Below are 16,912 nucleotides of genomic sequence, written 5' to 3'. Positions count from 1 at the left end.
TGTGTAGCGGAAAATTTTAGAAAAGAACAGCCTTCTCCACTTTTTAACTCTTTCACCGCCATTGACGAGATATCTCGTCAATTAAGAGAAAACGCTTCCCCGCCAATGACGAGATTTTCCGTCTTTCCGCAATACCGCTATTATCCACCAGGTGGCGCCCTTCCGCAAATTTTTAAACCCGGAAGTATTGCCCTATGGCAAGCGGCTGCATGTCCGTGTCTGTTTGAAAGATCGCTCTGAATGGGATCTCTATGAAAAGTCTGTCACAAAAATGGAATTATCTCTGCTTTTTGCTCAAAATGTGGTGTTTTTGAGGAAACCTACCCATATTCAAAAGCTGATTACAAAAGAACCACTGAAGGAAGGATGAAACGGTTTTTTTTGTTTGAAAGCAGAGGGTCTGTTCTTTCATTTGGTATATTGTATGTTTATAAAGAAGAACATTTTCTGGAAGGCATTAAACTTTGGTGAAAATCATGAAAAAACGCTGGCGCTGGCTGGCAACTTTTTAAAAAAAACGCTGGCAGTGAAAGAGTTAAAAAAAATGCAATTGTGCAGCACTCCTGATTGACAACTAGGAGGACCAATAGTCTTGATGATCCACCCAGAAAAAGAAAATCCTCCGCAGTACCTTTAATTACAAAGTTGTTAAATTGCTAAAAGTAAAGTTGTGACAGCTGAGATAAATGCTATATGCTAGCGTTTAGGCTAAAGTTCCACTATTGACGTTACAGTTATGTTTTGCAGGTCCATACCGAAAAAACACAAACTTACCACTCAGATACGTCCATTAACAATCTCCTAACATTTAAAGTAGTTTTTTCTTAAAATCTATATTTTTGTCTGATACAGGGTCAAACATATAAGGTTTATTTACTAATGTCACTGTGAGCACTGGCATGAGCCACAGAGCAGAGCCAATCAGAACCGAGCTTAACATTATTATTCATGACCCTTCCAAATCTGACTTCCTTCAAAGGACAAATTATAAATGGACATGTAAAAACGTTTCCGGATATTTTTTGCACAATGCGAATATAAAAGAACAATTTAACGTATTATTTCAATGCAGTTTTTGGCACCTTTAAATTATCAACATTGTAACGTCTTACATTTAATCGTAACATTCACATATTTAGTTCTTTCTACCCTGTGATGTGACTTTGGGGTCAAGTTTGTCTCTTTCTTGCTCACTTTCTTTCTTTGTCTCTCTTTCTCTCCTCGTCACAGTTCGTTCTGCCATCTTTTCTCCCGTCGTTCTTTTGCCGTCGGCTCTGTGCAGAGGCATCGGTGCCTCTCGTTTCACAGTCCATCTAGCATGTCTCTCACTTTATGTGTGCTCTCCTCCTCGCTTTCCTTTGTGGGACGATGATATAAGCATCAGGAAACTTCAGCTCTCGCTTCAGCAAACACGACACTTTGATGAGATACTCAAACAACACAATGTTTTGCTGTCTGTCCGCATGGATTTTTTAAAATGCCCATTCATGTCGTTTTTTTTGAAAATTTAATGGACGTAAGCTGGCCCGACCTCTGTACATTTGTTTTGTACAAATGCACCTTTTATTTGTATATACAGGACAGTGTTTAAGTCAACATAAAATTGTTGGAAAATGTAACATTTTGTTTTGTTATACTGGTTTCATTGTAAGTATATTTTAATTTTTTCAACGTTCCAGATCTCCCTCCAAAAGCACAACCCCTTCATCCTCTCCCATCTCCCCTTGCTGCTGAAGTGGTACCAGCGTGTACAGGAGCTCCCCATTGTTTCGAGGGCCGCAAAGGATTGTGGGATGGCCCTTCTTAACCTCAGCACGGCTGACCCCTGTCCTCCCCAGCCAGAGTTCCCCAGACCCAGCGGAGCAGAGCAGGAAAGCCCGACCGTCAAGCAAGAGCCCTTCATCGGGGGCCCAAGGCCAACTCTGACCAAGCTGCAAGTAATTGAATTTCTCTTTGCTTTTTTTCTCTCTCTCTTATTTCATTCTCCTCAGTCTTCGTTCCCCAACTCTTAGAGATAACGCATGCGGTGCACAGACGCACTTCTCTTTGCCACTCCACTAAACCTGTCAGCGGCAAACTCGCATAATCCCTAAACAGCGATCCGCTCTCAATGCGTTCAGCGCCGCGCTCCCTTCCCTTAACGGCAGCCCAGCGTGCCACTGTGGGTCTGAACCGTGATGATAAAGGATTTATGCACTCCACCGAGGCAGAACCGCAGCCGTACTGACTCGCTCTTAACTGATGGGACTCCCTGCCACTTGATATTTTAAGGAGGCCGCTATTACTGCGCTGCCTGATTCTAACAAGCACCACAATTTTTTTTTAGGTCTGAATCTCACATTTTTAAATAATGATGAGGAATAAACTGAATGGAGGTACAGCCAAGAGTAAATAAAAAAGTAGGATGATTTTATGATTTTTAAATTATAATTTGGCCTTATGAGATACATTTAAAATGTCTTGTACAACCCCAAATCAGAAAAAGTTGGGACACTGTAGAAATTGTGAGTAAAAGAGGAATGGAATAATTTACTATATTTTAATCACAATATAATATATATTACATATCAAATGTAGAAAGTGAGACATTTTGAAATGTCATGCCAAATATTGGCTCATTTTGGATTTCATGAGAGCTACACATTCCAAAAAAAGTTGGAACTTTTTTTTTTTAGAATGGCGCGGCGCTCTGTGTTCGGTGTGCAACCCCCTTTAGACCACAAGTACGCAATAATCATGAACAAGGAAAAAATACATAAAATATATAACACAGATATATATTTTAGGGTTCGTTTTCCTTGTTCATTATTATTGCGTACGTGTGGTCTAAGTTTCTCTTACGTTTTTGAATGTTTTTGTTGATTCATTATTTGTCCGAATGCACATTTCACCAGCAAATTCGTGCATACGCATGCTTAGTGAATGAGAACCAATGTCTTTGTGTAAGTTCATTTTGTTTGAAATGGTTTGCAAGTGTGCATTTCACATACGCTTGACCTTTCGACATGATTACGTAATACGAAAGGTTGCGCTGGCACGTCATACGGCTTTTGCAAGACGAGAAGTTGTGGTTTAAAAGTAATTTTTTTGCAAAAATGAAAAGTGTTTAGCTAGATAAGACCCTTATGCCTCGGTTGAGATCGCTTACTGTGCATTCACACCGCCACCGGCGAGAGCATCAATAAAAGCTCTGGCTGCCCTGCTAACGACGCTAAAGACAAGGTGTAGTAGACGCTCGAATGCATTCTCTGAACTCCTCTCAGGCGGAGGTTTCCGCCTTCCGATTGGTTGCCGCCGAACCACGTCATATCTCATTACCATAAAGTTGAGCTGATTTCAACTCTCATCGACGCTCACGCTGTACATGACGCGCCAGTGCTCGCCGGAGCTCGCCACCGGCTCTCATTGAAAATCAATGACTTTGACGCTCTCACCGGTGGCGATCTGAATGCACAGTTAAAGTCCTTTAAGCTGCATTGAAACTGCAAACGGTTGAGGTCCAATACAGTCCACTATATGGAAAAAATCTTGGAATGTTTTCCTCAAAAAACTTAATTTCTTTACGACTGAACAAAGAAAAACATAAACATCTTGGATGACATGGGGATGAGTACATTTTTTGATTTTTTTATGAAAGTAAAATATTCCTTTAAAGAATTCACCTAAAAATAAAAATTCTTTCGTCATTTACCCACCTCTCATGTTGTTACTAACCTGTATTAATTTTTTTGTTTTGATAAACACAAAGAAAGATATTTTGAGGAATGTTTGTAACCAAACTCATCAGAGGCTCCATTGACTTCCATGGTAGGAAAAAAGGATACCATGGAAGTCAATGGAGCTTCTGATCGGTTTGACTTCATTTACAGATTCATTCATAAACAGTTTTGTATATAAATTATTAGGTGAACTATCCCTTCAAGCATTTAACTATTGTAAACTTTTAGATTATTAGCTTTAAAACAGTGGTCTCCAACATTTTTGTGAGCAAAGGCTACCACGATGGATAAAACAATCTGGAGGGCTACTTTGATATAGTCTAATCAAAACTTTTGGTTTTACTTGTTGATTTAATTTTATTTGTTGATATGTTTATCATTGTTTAAAATGTTAAAGGTACAGCGGAAGATTGTAAAGTCTGTAAAAACTTTTACCTATTAGCCTGTTTTAATTACTAATGTCCTGTCCATTGAATCTGTCCTTGAGACTATGGGATCATATTATCGTCCCCCCCCCTTTTTTTTAAACAACCTAAGCAATGTAATTCACAAAATGTTGAATGTTAAAAGGCTGTGATACTTGTTGAATAATTAGTATCTTAGTCGAATTCAAAATGTAGTCATGAGGTGAAAATTATGGTTATAATCTTAACCTTCAAAATGAATAGCTCTCAGTCGAGGCAAAAAATCATTTATTATCAGTCATCCTTGATGAAGTTTGGTCATAAAAACTGTCTTTTATCGCCCCAAGTATATAGATAATTGGAGTCGAGAATAATTTAATGGAGTTTCACAGTTCATTAGTTTTATTATTGAAAGTGTTACCGGTTTTATTCATCTTAACCGTCTTTAGGAACTCCGCAGATCTAACACCATATGTTTTCATTTATTCAGGATTGATGTGTTATGACAAAACGCAAAAAATCCATTATAAATGTATCCTGCTGTATCTTTAAACAATTGGCCTGAGTCACTTTCTCAAGCACATCTGACTGGTTTGTAAAAATCTGGTTATTATTTAACCACAAAGAAACAAAAAGCCCACATGCAAGCACTTGACAGCACTTGACTCCAGATTAGCTTAAAACATTTAACAATATTATCCAGTGCAAGGTGCTTGGACTTAAATAGGAATACCAGAGCAGACATTAGGCCAATTGTCATCCCAATGTTAGATAATTTTTAAAGGAATATTCCATTTTCTTAAAAGAAAAATCCAGATAATTTACTCACCACCATGTCATCCAAAATGTTGATGTCTTTCTTTGTTCGGTCGAGAAGAAATTATGTTTTTTGAGGAAAACATTGCAGGATTTTTCTAATTTTAATGGACTTTAATAGAGCCCAACATTTAATACTCAACTCAACACTTAACAGTTTTTTTCAACAGAGTTTCAATGGACTATAAACAATCCCATACGAGGCATAAGGGTCTTATCTAGGGAAACAATTGTCATTTTTGACAATAAAAATAACAAATATACACTTTTATTCCACAACTTCTCGTAATGTAGATCCGGTCGTGACGCGCCAGCTGACCTCACGCAATACGTCATGACGTCAAGAGGTCACAGAGGACGAACGCGAAACTCCGCCCCAGTGTTTACAAGCGTGTTGAAAGAGGACCGTTCCTACGTTGTTGTATGTCAACTGATACTAATTAATGTCTTTGTGTCAGTTTTTGTTTACAATGGTCCGCAAATGTGCGTTTTATATATGTAACACGTGACCTCCCTACGTCACTACGCATTTACGTTAGGTCGCGCTGGACTTGACCTAGACGAAAGTTGTGGTTTAAAAGTGTATATTTTTTATTTTTCTTGTCAAAAATGACAATCGTTTTGCTAGATAAGACCCTTATGCCTCGTTTGGGATCGTTTAGAGTCCTTTGAAACTCCGTTGAAAAAAACTGTTACGTGTTGAGTTAAGTATTAAATGTTGGGCTCTATTAAAGTCCATTAAAATGAGAAAAATCCTGCAATGTTTTTCTCAAAAAACATAATTTCTTCTCGACTGAACAAAGAAAGACATCAACATTGGGGATTACATGGTGGTGAGTAAATTATCTGGATTTTTCTTTTAAGAAAATGGAATATTCCTTTAATATACATACTTATAACCCTGAATCTTTTGGTCCACATCCACAAAAGTCTGTACTAGATGTTTCTGTCTAACTTCCCCATTGCAATGTGCCTCACCTAATACATTGTCACTTCGTGATGAATTGCTCGCTTACTCACAGACCCCCTTGGTAATTCGCTCACTTTTAGGGATAACTATGGACCCACAAGGCTTTGTTACATAGAAAGCTCAGTTTGCAACATCATTACTGTTTCCAGACGAATGCTCTCCAACTCCGGAGGAACGGCTGATTTAGCTTATGACCTCCCGCGCACTCTTCTTCCACTCGTTCGATTTCCCACTACCCCCATAAGAGCCCCGCTGATTTACCCAGCATCTAAACACAGCACAAACTCCAACAACACGTTATTCCCAGTGCAGAAATCTGCCGATAATGAGTAAAGAGACCGCAGTGCTCTCGTACTCCTCTGCAGGAGGGGCAACAGGAGTAAGCAGCGTTTTGTTGGGCGTCAGTGCTGCAGTCGAGCCTCTAGCAGGTGATAAACGCACAGCTGCCTGCATGTTCTCAGTCCTGCGACAGAGCCGTACTCCCACCTTCCTGCATGTGTGTGCGCGCTTGCACTTCTGGCATTCAGCTACTATAAATCAGATATTTCCCGTCACGCTGGTGGATATCAATTTGGTGTGTACGAATGAGTTGGAGCTCAGCACGCACGACTAAATGCATCGTGGCCCGCCGGGACTTTCAGCTTTAGGTCTGCTCTGCAGCTGTTGCCGGTGGGAGTCGAAACTTATGGACAGCCCGAGTTTGTTAAGAGAGGACGGCAAAACATTATTGGGTAGAGCGATCAGAGCCAGAATCGAACCTGCATCTCCCTCATTAGCATTTCTATGTGTCTGGGGTAAGAGCTAGGCCACGGCCCTGGTGGGTGATTCTCGCGAAATTAGACTTATGAGGTGTCATGAAACATTTTGATAAAAAAGTTCACATGATTTCAAATGACATCATACAAACCAATTTTGTTGTTTTTTCCACATTTAAGGGGGAAATTTTCATTACCGCAACGTGTCCATGACTGGATTTGGGTTCTTTAACATGGAAATATTTACAATTAAAAAATAAAAAAAATAAAAAGCTTCAGTGCATGTTATACTATGAACATTTACAGTAAAGAAACATGTGGTATTTGGTGATTATTGGTAAATGTAGAGACAATAATAAGGAATATAAATGTGTCCAAGACCAATTTCGTCATCCTCCGCAACAATTTTCAATCATTGTTTAAGCCCTCAAGAAAGTAAAAATAAAAAAAGAAAAAAAATAGTTGGAAGGGACATAATTGACTGTGACACTCAAGATGGCTAAATTTTGTTTGTCATAGTACCTAGACAACTTTTTAGTTCTCATTACCGAAACATGAGTTGTAAATGCATATATTTAATGTAATATCATGTTGTGGTAATGATAATTTTTGATAATGATAATCTAAAAAATTTAAACAATTCTATAGGAAATGTTTTTTAAATCCTCTAAAAATAATGGTTATAGTAAGTTCAGACCTTAATCTTATATGTGCAAAAATTCTGATGCTGGACACTTTCTAAATCTGAATTTCATGAGTATCACCCTGATGTATTACTCTACCCCTGCCCTTAAAAATTTTAATTTCCTCTGTCATACTATAGAAGAAGCCAATTTACAGACTCATGAAACATGCTTGAAGAGCGAATCGCCATTGGCAGTTTTTGATAAGGTACACCTGGTGTTTATTGCCTCCTGTTATAAATCCATAAATTCACCCACTACTTACATGAGGCGTTTCTAAAGTCCAGTCTATCCTCCTATGACTGTCGCAGACTGCACCCAGGATTTACCATCGTCCGAGAGTGCCTGTTGGATTTTAAAATATGGGTCACATTTTTGGTTTCAAGTAAAATTTTGCATCGCTTTATCTTGTTACATTATTTAGCATATGAAGAGTTTCGTTGCAAAACGAGATGAGTCCGTTTTTAACATTTTTGTCAAATTATGTTTATTATTATGTTATCATGTTATTATTTTGTTTTATGGTGCTACTTAGCTATATTTTTTAAGTTATAAAGGTTTAAATCAAAACAGACCAACTGCAGTTGAATTGATATTAATTGGAATGCACAACCAAAAAACGAGATTTCTGAAAAATATAAAAACAGAGTTGTCTCGTTTTGCAATATGCTTGATGGTATCAATTTAATGTTAAACACATGTTAAAGCCATAGACTGTAAAAAAGATAGACGTAGTGTCCGTTACGTTACCCATAGGTTTCTGAAGATAGTTTTTGAAGCTTAAAGTAGGCGGTGCCTGCCTTCGACATCTTAGCCGCGCATCACTTACAGATATCCGAAAATGGGTAAAGAGGCGGGACGTGGGTTAAGCTTAGGTGACTGGTTGCTGAAACCACGCCCCTAGCTCTACTCTAGTGACAGCAGTGGCTGTTCAACTGTCACTCAAGTGGCCACGCCCTCAATTATGCAGGCTTAATATAATTTAAACAGATGAGTTACAAAAAAAATAAAATAAATAAAAGGGCAAAATTAGCTATACAGATCAAAAACTATTTTTGTACCAGGCTGTAAACATATTATTTTCTACTGTAAAGTTGGCCATTTTAACATGGAGGTTTATGGGAATTGACTCCATTTTGGAGCCAGCCTCTAGCGGGCAGTCGATGAACTGCAGTTTGAATCACTTCCGTATTAGCTTCATCAGAGATCGGAAGGTTGCCCCTCGGTTAAAGCCACAATATGTGTGATTTTTGTAATAAAATATGATGTATTCCATGCATTTGTGTACCTGCATTATCCCAAAAAGTCCAGGAAAATTCCTATTTTTAGGTGCCATAGAATAATAACTGTATTTAGAGATGAATAAAAAGAGTTCTATACATGGTAATAACATATCGTGAGCCTCAAACACGATTGTTTCCTCCTCCTTATGTATATCTTCTGCATGCAAAAGACAGGCCAATCTCAACAAAACACTAACTGTGACGTTACAGTGGTGATGTACTCCTCAATATTAAATTACATTGTCGCCTATCAATGAAGAAATATCAGCGTTATCCTCGGTTTCCACTTGGCAACATGTGTGGACTAGGGCTGCACAATAAATCGCATGACTGACAAGAGGGAAATTTTGCATTTATAATCGCGGATATATCGCCTGCGATTATGAATGTGATATTTCCCCTCTTGTCAGTGAACTACGGCTCTGTGTAGTAAATGCCTCTCCATCTAAAAAGCAGCTGATGGCGATTTATTACTAATTAAGGAACCGGCTTTACTGACGAGATGCGCGTTACCATCGCATGCGATTAATCGTGCAGCCCTAGTGTGGACAAATGTGCAAGTTGTGGTTATACAGCATCTAGCACGCAGCTATTGTGCCTTGCAGCTAATTCATTACAATGGCATAAAATAGTGATAGACCGATATATCGGCCGGCCAATATATCGGGGCGATATTTGTGGGGTTTATGTGTATCTGCATTGGCCCATATGTGGCTGCTGTGTTTGTCGATTTTTTTCCGGCAACCAGTTTGTATAAAGGGTCTGGAAACAATCCTCATCGACCGGTGCACCAAAAACAGAACCTGTGTGAATGGTCTAGAATCATGTTCCTGTTGGCATTTTACATCTTGTTTTGCGTTTTTCGCACTTAGTGAAAATAATTGTAATGACACACTTTGCCCATTTCTGTTGGTCGCTTTAATTGGAAAGTACCGACTGAGCAAACGTCATTTTTCATTATAGCAATGGCCATAAAACGCTGCAAGGGTATCAGAAGCATGAGCTTGAACTTCTTTGTAACAGTTTCTTGATGTAATAGGCATTTTATTTCAGGTTTCCTGCTGAGGAAACACAAGCAGTTGTCAGCTGTAGCAGTAATGGCTTGTTTCCGAAACCCAGTGAACTGACTTACTGCCTACTTACGACACAACTGGAGTGAAGTCTTATAAAGACCTCATTTGTAACTCTCTACATTGACAGCAGCTCCTCCGCTAGTAATGTGTTTATATGCTCTTGTTTTCTGAAGGAGAATGGGATAGATGCTGTTTTCTCCCCCCACCCTTGCCCTTCATGGACCATAGACTGGGAGAGTTTACCTGCGGCCGTCAACCCAACTGAAGGTAACTTGGCTGGGACACGACTTCTACCCACTTACAATATCATTACCGTTATACACTTCAGAGATGCAGCTTTGAGCTTGCATCCCTTCCTGTCTGTCAAAAAACTAATGCTGTTTATCTAGTTTACTTCAGCCTGTGATGTGTAATCCACTTGATATACATTACAGATATGTATGGGAAGAAATGCCACTCTTGCAGTTTATATACATAACATGAATTTATTATCAACTGGATCTAGTAACCAAGGTGTACCGCCTTGATATCATGCCAACCACTGATGTAGCGAGAGGGTTAAACATTAATGATTGATGGACGCGATTTCACCTGCTTAATAAATAAACCAAAGTCACTTAAGGAGCATTTATGTCCTGCACAGACATTCTTCTGCTTTGCCTCCGGGGGCAGCTCATACCTGCGGAAAATTGTTTGCGAGCGCGAGCATCGGCGCTTGTCAGCGGGGCGTGCTCAGGGGTCTTAACTAGCTCAAACATCAGGTAGCTGGTTTTCAGCAAGAATGAGAGAGATGCCAATCACCTCGTGCCAGACAGACGGAGGCAGCGCTGAGGAGAGACAGAAATCCAGTTTGTATAAAGGGTCTGGAAACAATCCTTATCGACCGGTGCACCAAAGAGCATAATTTTCTCAAGTCTGGCGGAAAGAGCAAAACAAATACGAAGGATTTTAGATGCTTTTAGCTTTAGTTAAGGAAATATTTATATGCATGTCTGTTGTGTACTTTCATGCCAATTTATTTTACAGTACAGCTGTTGTTTAGTCTTTAAAGGTACGGTACGGGTTTTAGCGGCGTCCAGTGGTGAGTTTGCAAATTGCAACCAACCTAAATTTCGAAACACAGTAAGAAGCAACAGTAGCTACCACAGGACAAACATGATGTCTTCTGAGATAACATAGAGATGAAATGCCCTCTGTAGAGCAGTTTGTCTGATTAGCGCGGGTGTGCCTCATAAGTCTTGAAAAGTGAAGCCGGTGGCTCTTTGATCGCCCCCTGGTGGCTGGCTGCAGTACAAGTCATAAACTCCGCCCTCTCCATTCAAACGAATGGGACTCTACTCTAAATAAAAATAAAATATTTACACTTCCAATAAAAGTTTCCGAAAGATGGTTTTGGTCCTTTCAAGTAGTTGTTATCACGCTGATATATGTTCAAGTGCTTATTTTTGTGATAAGTTTCATTTTAGCTACCGTACTTTACTATAAGCCGCACTGGAGTATAAGTCGCATCATTCAAAAATGCGTCATTAAGACGAAATAACATATATAAGTCACAGTGGACTATACGTCGAGTTTATTTAGAAAATTATTTCACAAAATCCAACCAGAAGACCAGACATTTAATCTGGAAAGGCTAGATATTCAATTAAACAATAGCACACAGAACAGCAGGCTGAATAGATGTCTGTACGTTAAAAGTAATATTATCAGTTATTTAAACGATAAACCATAGCATACAGAACTTACCTGGAAGGTTGAATTGGTTAAATTAACCGAACAAGCCAACTAGCGTGAAGTTCGCATACTCATCATTCCGCATCACTGAATCCATTAAATAAATAATACATAAATACAGAGGCAGCATATGGCGGACTCTAGCGGCTGGTAATGATGTCTCTTGCCTCATAAATGTCAAAATTCATACTGACTTACAAGGCGCACCTGACTGTAAGACTCAGCAACAGTCAAGTTATGAAAAAAACGCGGCTTATAGACCGAAAAATACGGTAGTAATTTGATGCTTTAAAACCGGGGCGTGTCATTATGATTGGCGTGGTTGAATTGGTCGCGCAAGCGTTTGGGTGGAAGTTTGATACCGCGGCTCTGGCTCCACGGACGATTCCTTCTGCGCATGCCTTGGCTCCAAACTGACGTTTTTACGTAACATGGCGGCGACCATTGGCGGACATTTTTGGCTTCAATTCATTACAATGGGGGAGGCGACGTCGCGTCGTCCATCTTTTTTACAGACTATGGTTTAGCTACTGTAGAAACATGTCGGCCGCTTCTATCTAAGTGGAACCGTGGTGTATGCAGATAAATACGACGAGTTCATTATGTATGGTCTTTATACACCACTGATAATATATTTAGTTGTGTTATACTGCATTTCTGCCAAGAAATCCTTCTAAAAATTACACAATGCACCTTAAAGGTAATGATACTATAATATGAATAATAAATAATATAATTTGGTCAAAAGCCAGCCCTACCTATTGATACCTTGCCATCTTGTAGAGTAGGCTCAGAAAATATCTCTTTTTGAATGGACATGGCACATTTGATTGGGTGCTGTAATATGTGTTTGGAGTATTTATTTTATAGTGGCTTCTTCTTGCTGTTTTTGCAGAGGTCCGGAGGCTCTCCCTTTTTATTCTGTCTCCAAAGAATACATAACTTATCTTCCATTTGAATTCTGGGACTGGTTATTATTTGAGGCTTTTAGGGGATGTTTTTCAGTACAATAAAGTTTCAAATGGACTTCCATCGATCTATTTATATTTTCAGTAATGAACTCCAGATTGAGAGTTTGAGTCATTTGTTTGTGCCATCGATTTTGTATAGTACAGGTCAGGGAGTTAAAACACTTCTGAGGATAATGTTTTGTTGAGCATCACACACTGCACATCGCCTCTTAGGCGAACCCCCACATGCAGAAGTATGCTGTTTTTTTGTGCCTCCGTTGGTTCCTTGTGCTGCAGTGGCTGTATCTGTCAGCACACGCCCCCACATGCCATTCCCTAATGTGTTTTCAAGTACAGAATCTGCGAACAGCAAAAGAGGAAAGGTGTAAGAACAGAGAGGCCCGTGTATATCCTGCTGTTTGTTATGAATCCCCTATTGCTCCAGCACCTCACTAATCGCTGCTGACATCTTTCGGTGGTCAGATAACCCATTGCGTGAAGACAGGCAACAATTGTGTAGGGGATTATCGTAGTCGGAAACAATTGAAGAAAGCATCTCGGCAGACTCTTACTTGAATTTCTGTACCCTAACATTAAAACCAGATTGGTTGCACAGAAGACCTAAGTCAGCACATCCTTCCTTCCCACAGAAAATCATAAGGGAACATCTCTTGGTATTGTTAGGAAGTAGAGCTTAAGTCGTTGGTGTGGGAGTGCCCCAGAGCTCCGTGTTAGGACCCTCCACATCTGTTAATTAAGCACTGTTCGCATCAGAGGGTAACTGTGTGTGGTAGTACATAGCCCATATGTCTTTTTAATATTCTGCTTACGCTCTTGGACATATTTTGATTATTCTGTTGTATTTTTTTTATTTGCACCTGTTTGTTTGAGGACTGTGTTAGTCTTTACTATTAAACATACAAGTCCCGTTGGGAGACTGTCTTCGACTAGAGTCTTTGAAGACAGGGATTTGAATTTTACATTAATTGGCCAAATTTAGCTAAATATTTATATTTTTTGAGACAACCACCCACATTTTTCATGCCTCCTCCAGAGCGCTGATTAATATTGTTTTAAATGGAGGGCAGTCTGTGGGTGGATTGCATTGCAAGTGTCTATTATGCAGTCTGCCGGCAGAAAGAACTAGTGGCTGTCACTACAGTGCAGAAAGAGAAGCCCCAGGGGCCACCTGGGAAACGTGGTTGGCGGTAGTGCCTTGAATGTGAATTCATTTCCCTTGTCAACACCGGCCTTGTTGAGCATTAGGAAACTTCGGTGTGTTTATGTGGGTAGGGGCAGATTACATGGGAGGCGCATTCCGGATGCGTCTGCCTGTTTTGGCAGCTACCTGTCTGAAATCCGTCATCTCCAGACGTTTTATGACCTGGAAGGCCGTAGAGGAGGGCAGGTTACTGGAATAGGTGGTGAAATGATGGGGTTGACAGCATAACAGGGAAACTGAGCAATAATGTGTCTTTGAAGGTTTTTGAGTGAAATTAATGAACAGCCAGAATGTCCACACTGTTCATCTAGTAGTCTAGTATCTTGTAACTTAGTAGTAAAAACCTGTTGTTGAAATTGCTGTTGTTTTGAAATCCAGCTTGTTCAGATGCCAATAAAACTAGATGTGGATTTGCTAGAGAATCAAATATAAAGGTCCCATTTTATTTTCGACATGTGCCAGCTGCAAATGGCACCAACCCTTTCAGAAGCCGACATCTCGTTTGGTTTGATTAATTGAACCCCCATCTCTTCAGTTAGATGGGTTCAGTTAATCAATACCAATTAAATGTTGCTGTCAAAGCTGGCTTTGCACTTTTGTCGGTCCCGTTTGGAGATTTATCAGCACTTTCTAAGCTCAGTAGCGTTTCCAATATAGTGCACACACTAGAGCTGTAAATGAATTGTACTAATTGCTAAAATGTTTGAGTCATGATTTTGAGTTTTTATTTGCAAAATGCCACCTGATGAATATTCATGCTTGTTGTTTGCTTATTTTCACAGAGTTCCTTTACTTATTATTTAGGAACTATATAGCTTTTTGGTTTTTGTGGCTAAAGCACCGTTATTTACGTTCCTCCAACACAGTCATCTATTTTTATACTGTACTTGGGTGTGGATTCATACTGATGGTTTATTTAATTTATACAGGTGTTATAATTTACAGCCTGGTTTGAGTGTGAAATCTCTGCTCTTCTTCGTTTCTCTCCTCTTCTTTTTCTCACTTGTCTTCCTCTCCTCTTTACTCCTCTTTTTATCCTGTCTTCTTTTCCTCACCCCTCCTCTTCTTCAGCTCCCCACTCCTCCTGTCCGAAAAACTGATTCCTCATTCTATACTGATGTGATCATCTATATAAAACGTTGACGTTGAGAAGACGTTTGGTTAGACAATTGGTTAGACGTTTGGTTAGACATTTGAGTAGACGTTTGAGTATACGTTTTTAGTAGACGTTTGAGTATACGTTTTTAGTAGACGTTTGAGTATACGTTTTTAGTAGACGTTTGAGTAGACGTTTTTAGTAGACGTTTGAGTAGACGTTTTTAGTAGACGTTTGAGTAGACGTTTGTGTAGACGTTTGTGTAGATCATTTATATCAAACATACACATGTGGGTAGACGTTTTACGTTTGGGTAGACGTTAGAGGTTTGGGTAGACGTCAGATGTTTGGTTAGACTTCACATGTTTGGTTAGACGTCAGATGTTTGGTTAGATGTCAGATGTTTGGTTAGACGTTTGAGTAGACATTAGATGTTTGGGTAGACGTCAGGCGTTTGGTTAGACGTTTGGGTAGACTGTAGACGTTTGAGTAGACATTTGAGTAGACGTTAGACGTTTGGGTAGAGGTTAGACGTTTGGGTAGACATTTGGATAGATGTTTGGAGAGGCGTTAGATGTTTGAGTAGACATTAAACATTTGAGTAGGCGCTTGAGTAGGCGCTTGAGTAGGCGCTTGAGTAGGCGCTTGAGTAGGCGCTTGAGTAGGCGCTTGAGTAGACGCTTGAGTAGACGCTTGAGTAGACGCTTGAGTAGACGTTAGACGTTTGAGTAGATCAGTGGTTCTCAACTCCAGTCCTCGGGCCCCCCCCCCAGAATATTTTCGATGTCTCCATATATAAAACACTTGTTTCAGTTCATCAGCTTGTAAGTGTGTTAATTAAGGAAAAGTTTCAAACAATCTGGAAGGAGCCTAATGAGTGGAATCAGGTGTTTCATATAAGGAGACATCTAAAACGTTCTGGGGGGGGCGAGGACCGGAGTTGAGAACCACTGGAGTAGATGTAAGACTTTTGGATAGACGTTTGGGTAGACGTTTGGATAGACGTTTGGGTAGATGATTGGGTAGACTTTGGGTAGATGTTTGGAGAGACGTTAGATGTTTGAGTAGACGTTAAACGTTTGAGTAGACGCTTCAGTAGACACTTGAGTAGACGTTTGATGTTTGCCGTTTAATTTTTGCCATTTGATGTTAGACGTTAGGGTAGACGTTAGACGTTCGGGTAGACGTTTGAGTGGATGTTTAGAGATGTTAGACTTTTGAGTAGACGTTAGACGTTCGGGTAGACATTTGAGTAGAGGTAAGACGTTTGGGTAGACGTTTGAGTGGACGTTTGGAGTGATGTTAGATGTTTGAGTAGACGTTAGACATTCGGGTAGACGTTTGAGGAGAGGTAATAAGTTTGGGTAAACGTTTGAGTAGACGTTAGACGTTTGGGTAGATGTCTGGGTAGACGTTAATTGTTTGGGTAGACGTTGTTTTCTGCTGACTCATAGAAACCATTTCATCTTAATCCTTTTAAATTGCTTAGAATCAGCCAGTTACCGCTTTAAACATGTGTTTTTGAGCTTTATTATCAGAATAAAGGGGCCATTCTGCGAAGACTGAAGACAGATTTAATGTCTGCATTTATTAATAAGAACACCAGAAGTCACACAATGAAAATTCCTCCACTTTTCTCACCTCTCCTTGTCTGTGTTCAATAGCAATAAAGCTCTAATTATCACCCATCTCTTATATAAGGGGCTGTGAGGAGTCTCATTGAGACAATGAAGACCCATTTGGCTCATTGATCGGGGGTGCAGATGAGGTTATTCTGTCCCACCGATTTAAAAGCTGTGCTGTTGCCTTGGAAAGAAAAGAATCTTTGGATTGCTTTCTTCGCTTTTCGACCACATTTTGCATCCTGCTTTCAAACATTAAACGTTCCCATGTTGCTGATTTGTTGAGTGGTAGGATAGAGGGCTCATTATGTTTGCAACAACAGTAAACAGCCAATACCGGTAACCCTGTTTACCCAGCACATTTGTTAAAAAGACAGATTGTCCAGATCTTTTATTAAACACAATTGAACTGAAGACTAGTGTTCCAGTTGCAACTGTTCATTATTCCTATTGGCATGGACATAGCAATCATACTTTTGGCCTAGCATTTTGTTCCGAAAATGTAAAAAATTTATTTGTAACCGTTTAAAGACTTTTTTATTTTCCCTGGTGAAAACACAGTTTTTCACGACATAATGCAGAAAA

General features: G+C 39.6%; 1 protein-coding gene across 1 annotated transcript in view; it reads left to right on the top strand.

Moving 5' to 3' along the window:
• Positions 1-16,912, top strand: part of gstcd (glutathione S-transferase, C-terminal domain containing) — a 59,477-nt gene that overhangs the window by 4,693 nt on the left and 37,872 nt on the right. Inside the window, exons 4-5 of the mRNA XM_065295357.2 lie at positions 1,680-1,937; positions 9,877-9,970. Coding sequence (XP_065151429.2) covers positions 1,680-1,937; positions 9,877-9,970 — 352 coding nt within the window. The remainder of the gene's footprint in view (positions 1-1,679; positions 1,938-9,876; positions 9,971-16,912) is intronic.

This window comes from Paramisgurnus dabryanus, chromosome 4 (genome assembly GCF_030506205.2).
Source record: "Paramisgurnus dabryanus chromosome 4, PD_genome_1.1, whole genome shotgun sequence".
NCBI classification, from domain to species: domain Eukaryota; kingdom Metazoa; phylum Chordata; class Actinopteri; order Cypriniformes; family Cobitidae; genus Paramisgurnus; species Paramisgurnus dabryanus.
The sequence above is the reverse complement of the archived record's forward strand: the minus strand, read 5'-3'. Positions and strand labels throughout refer to the sequence as shown.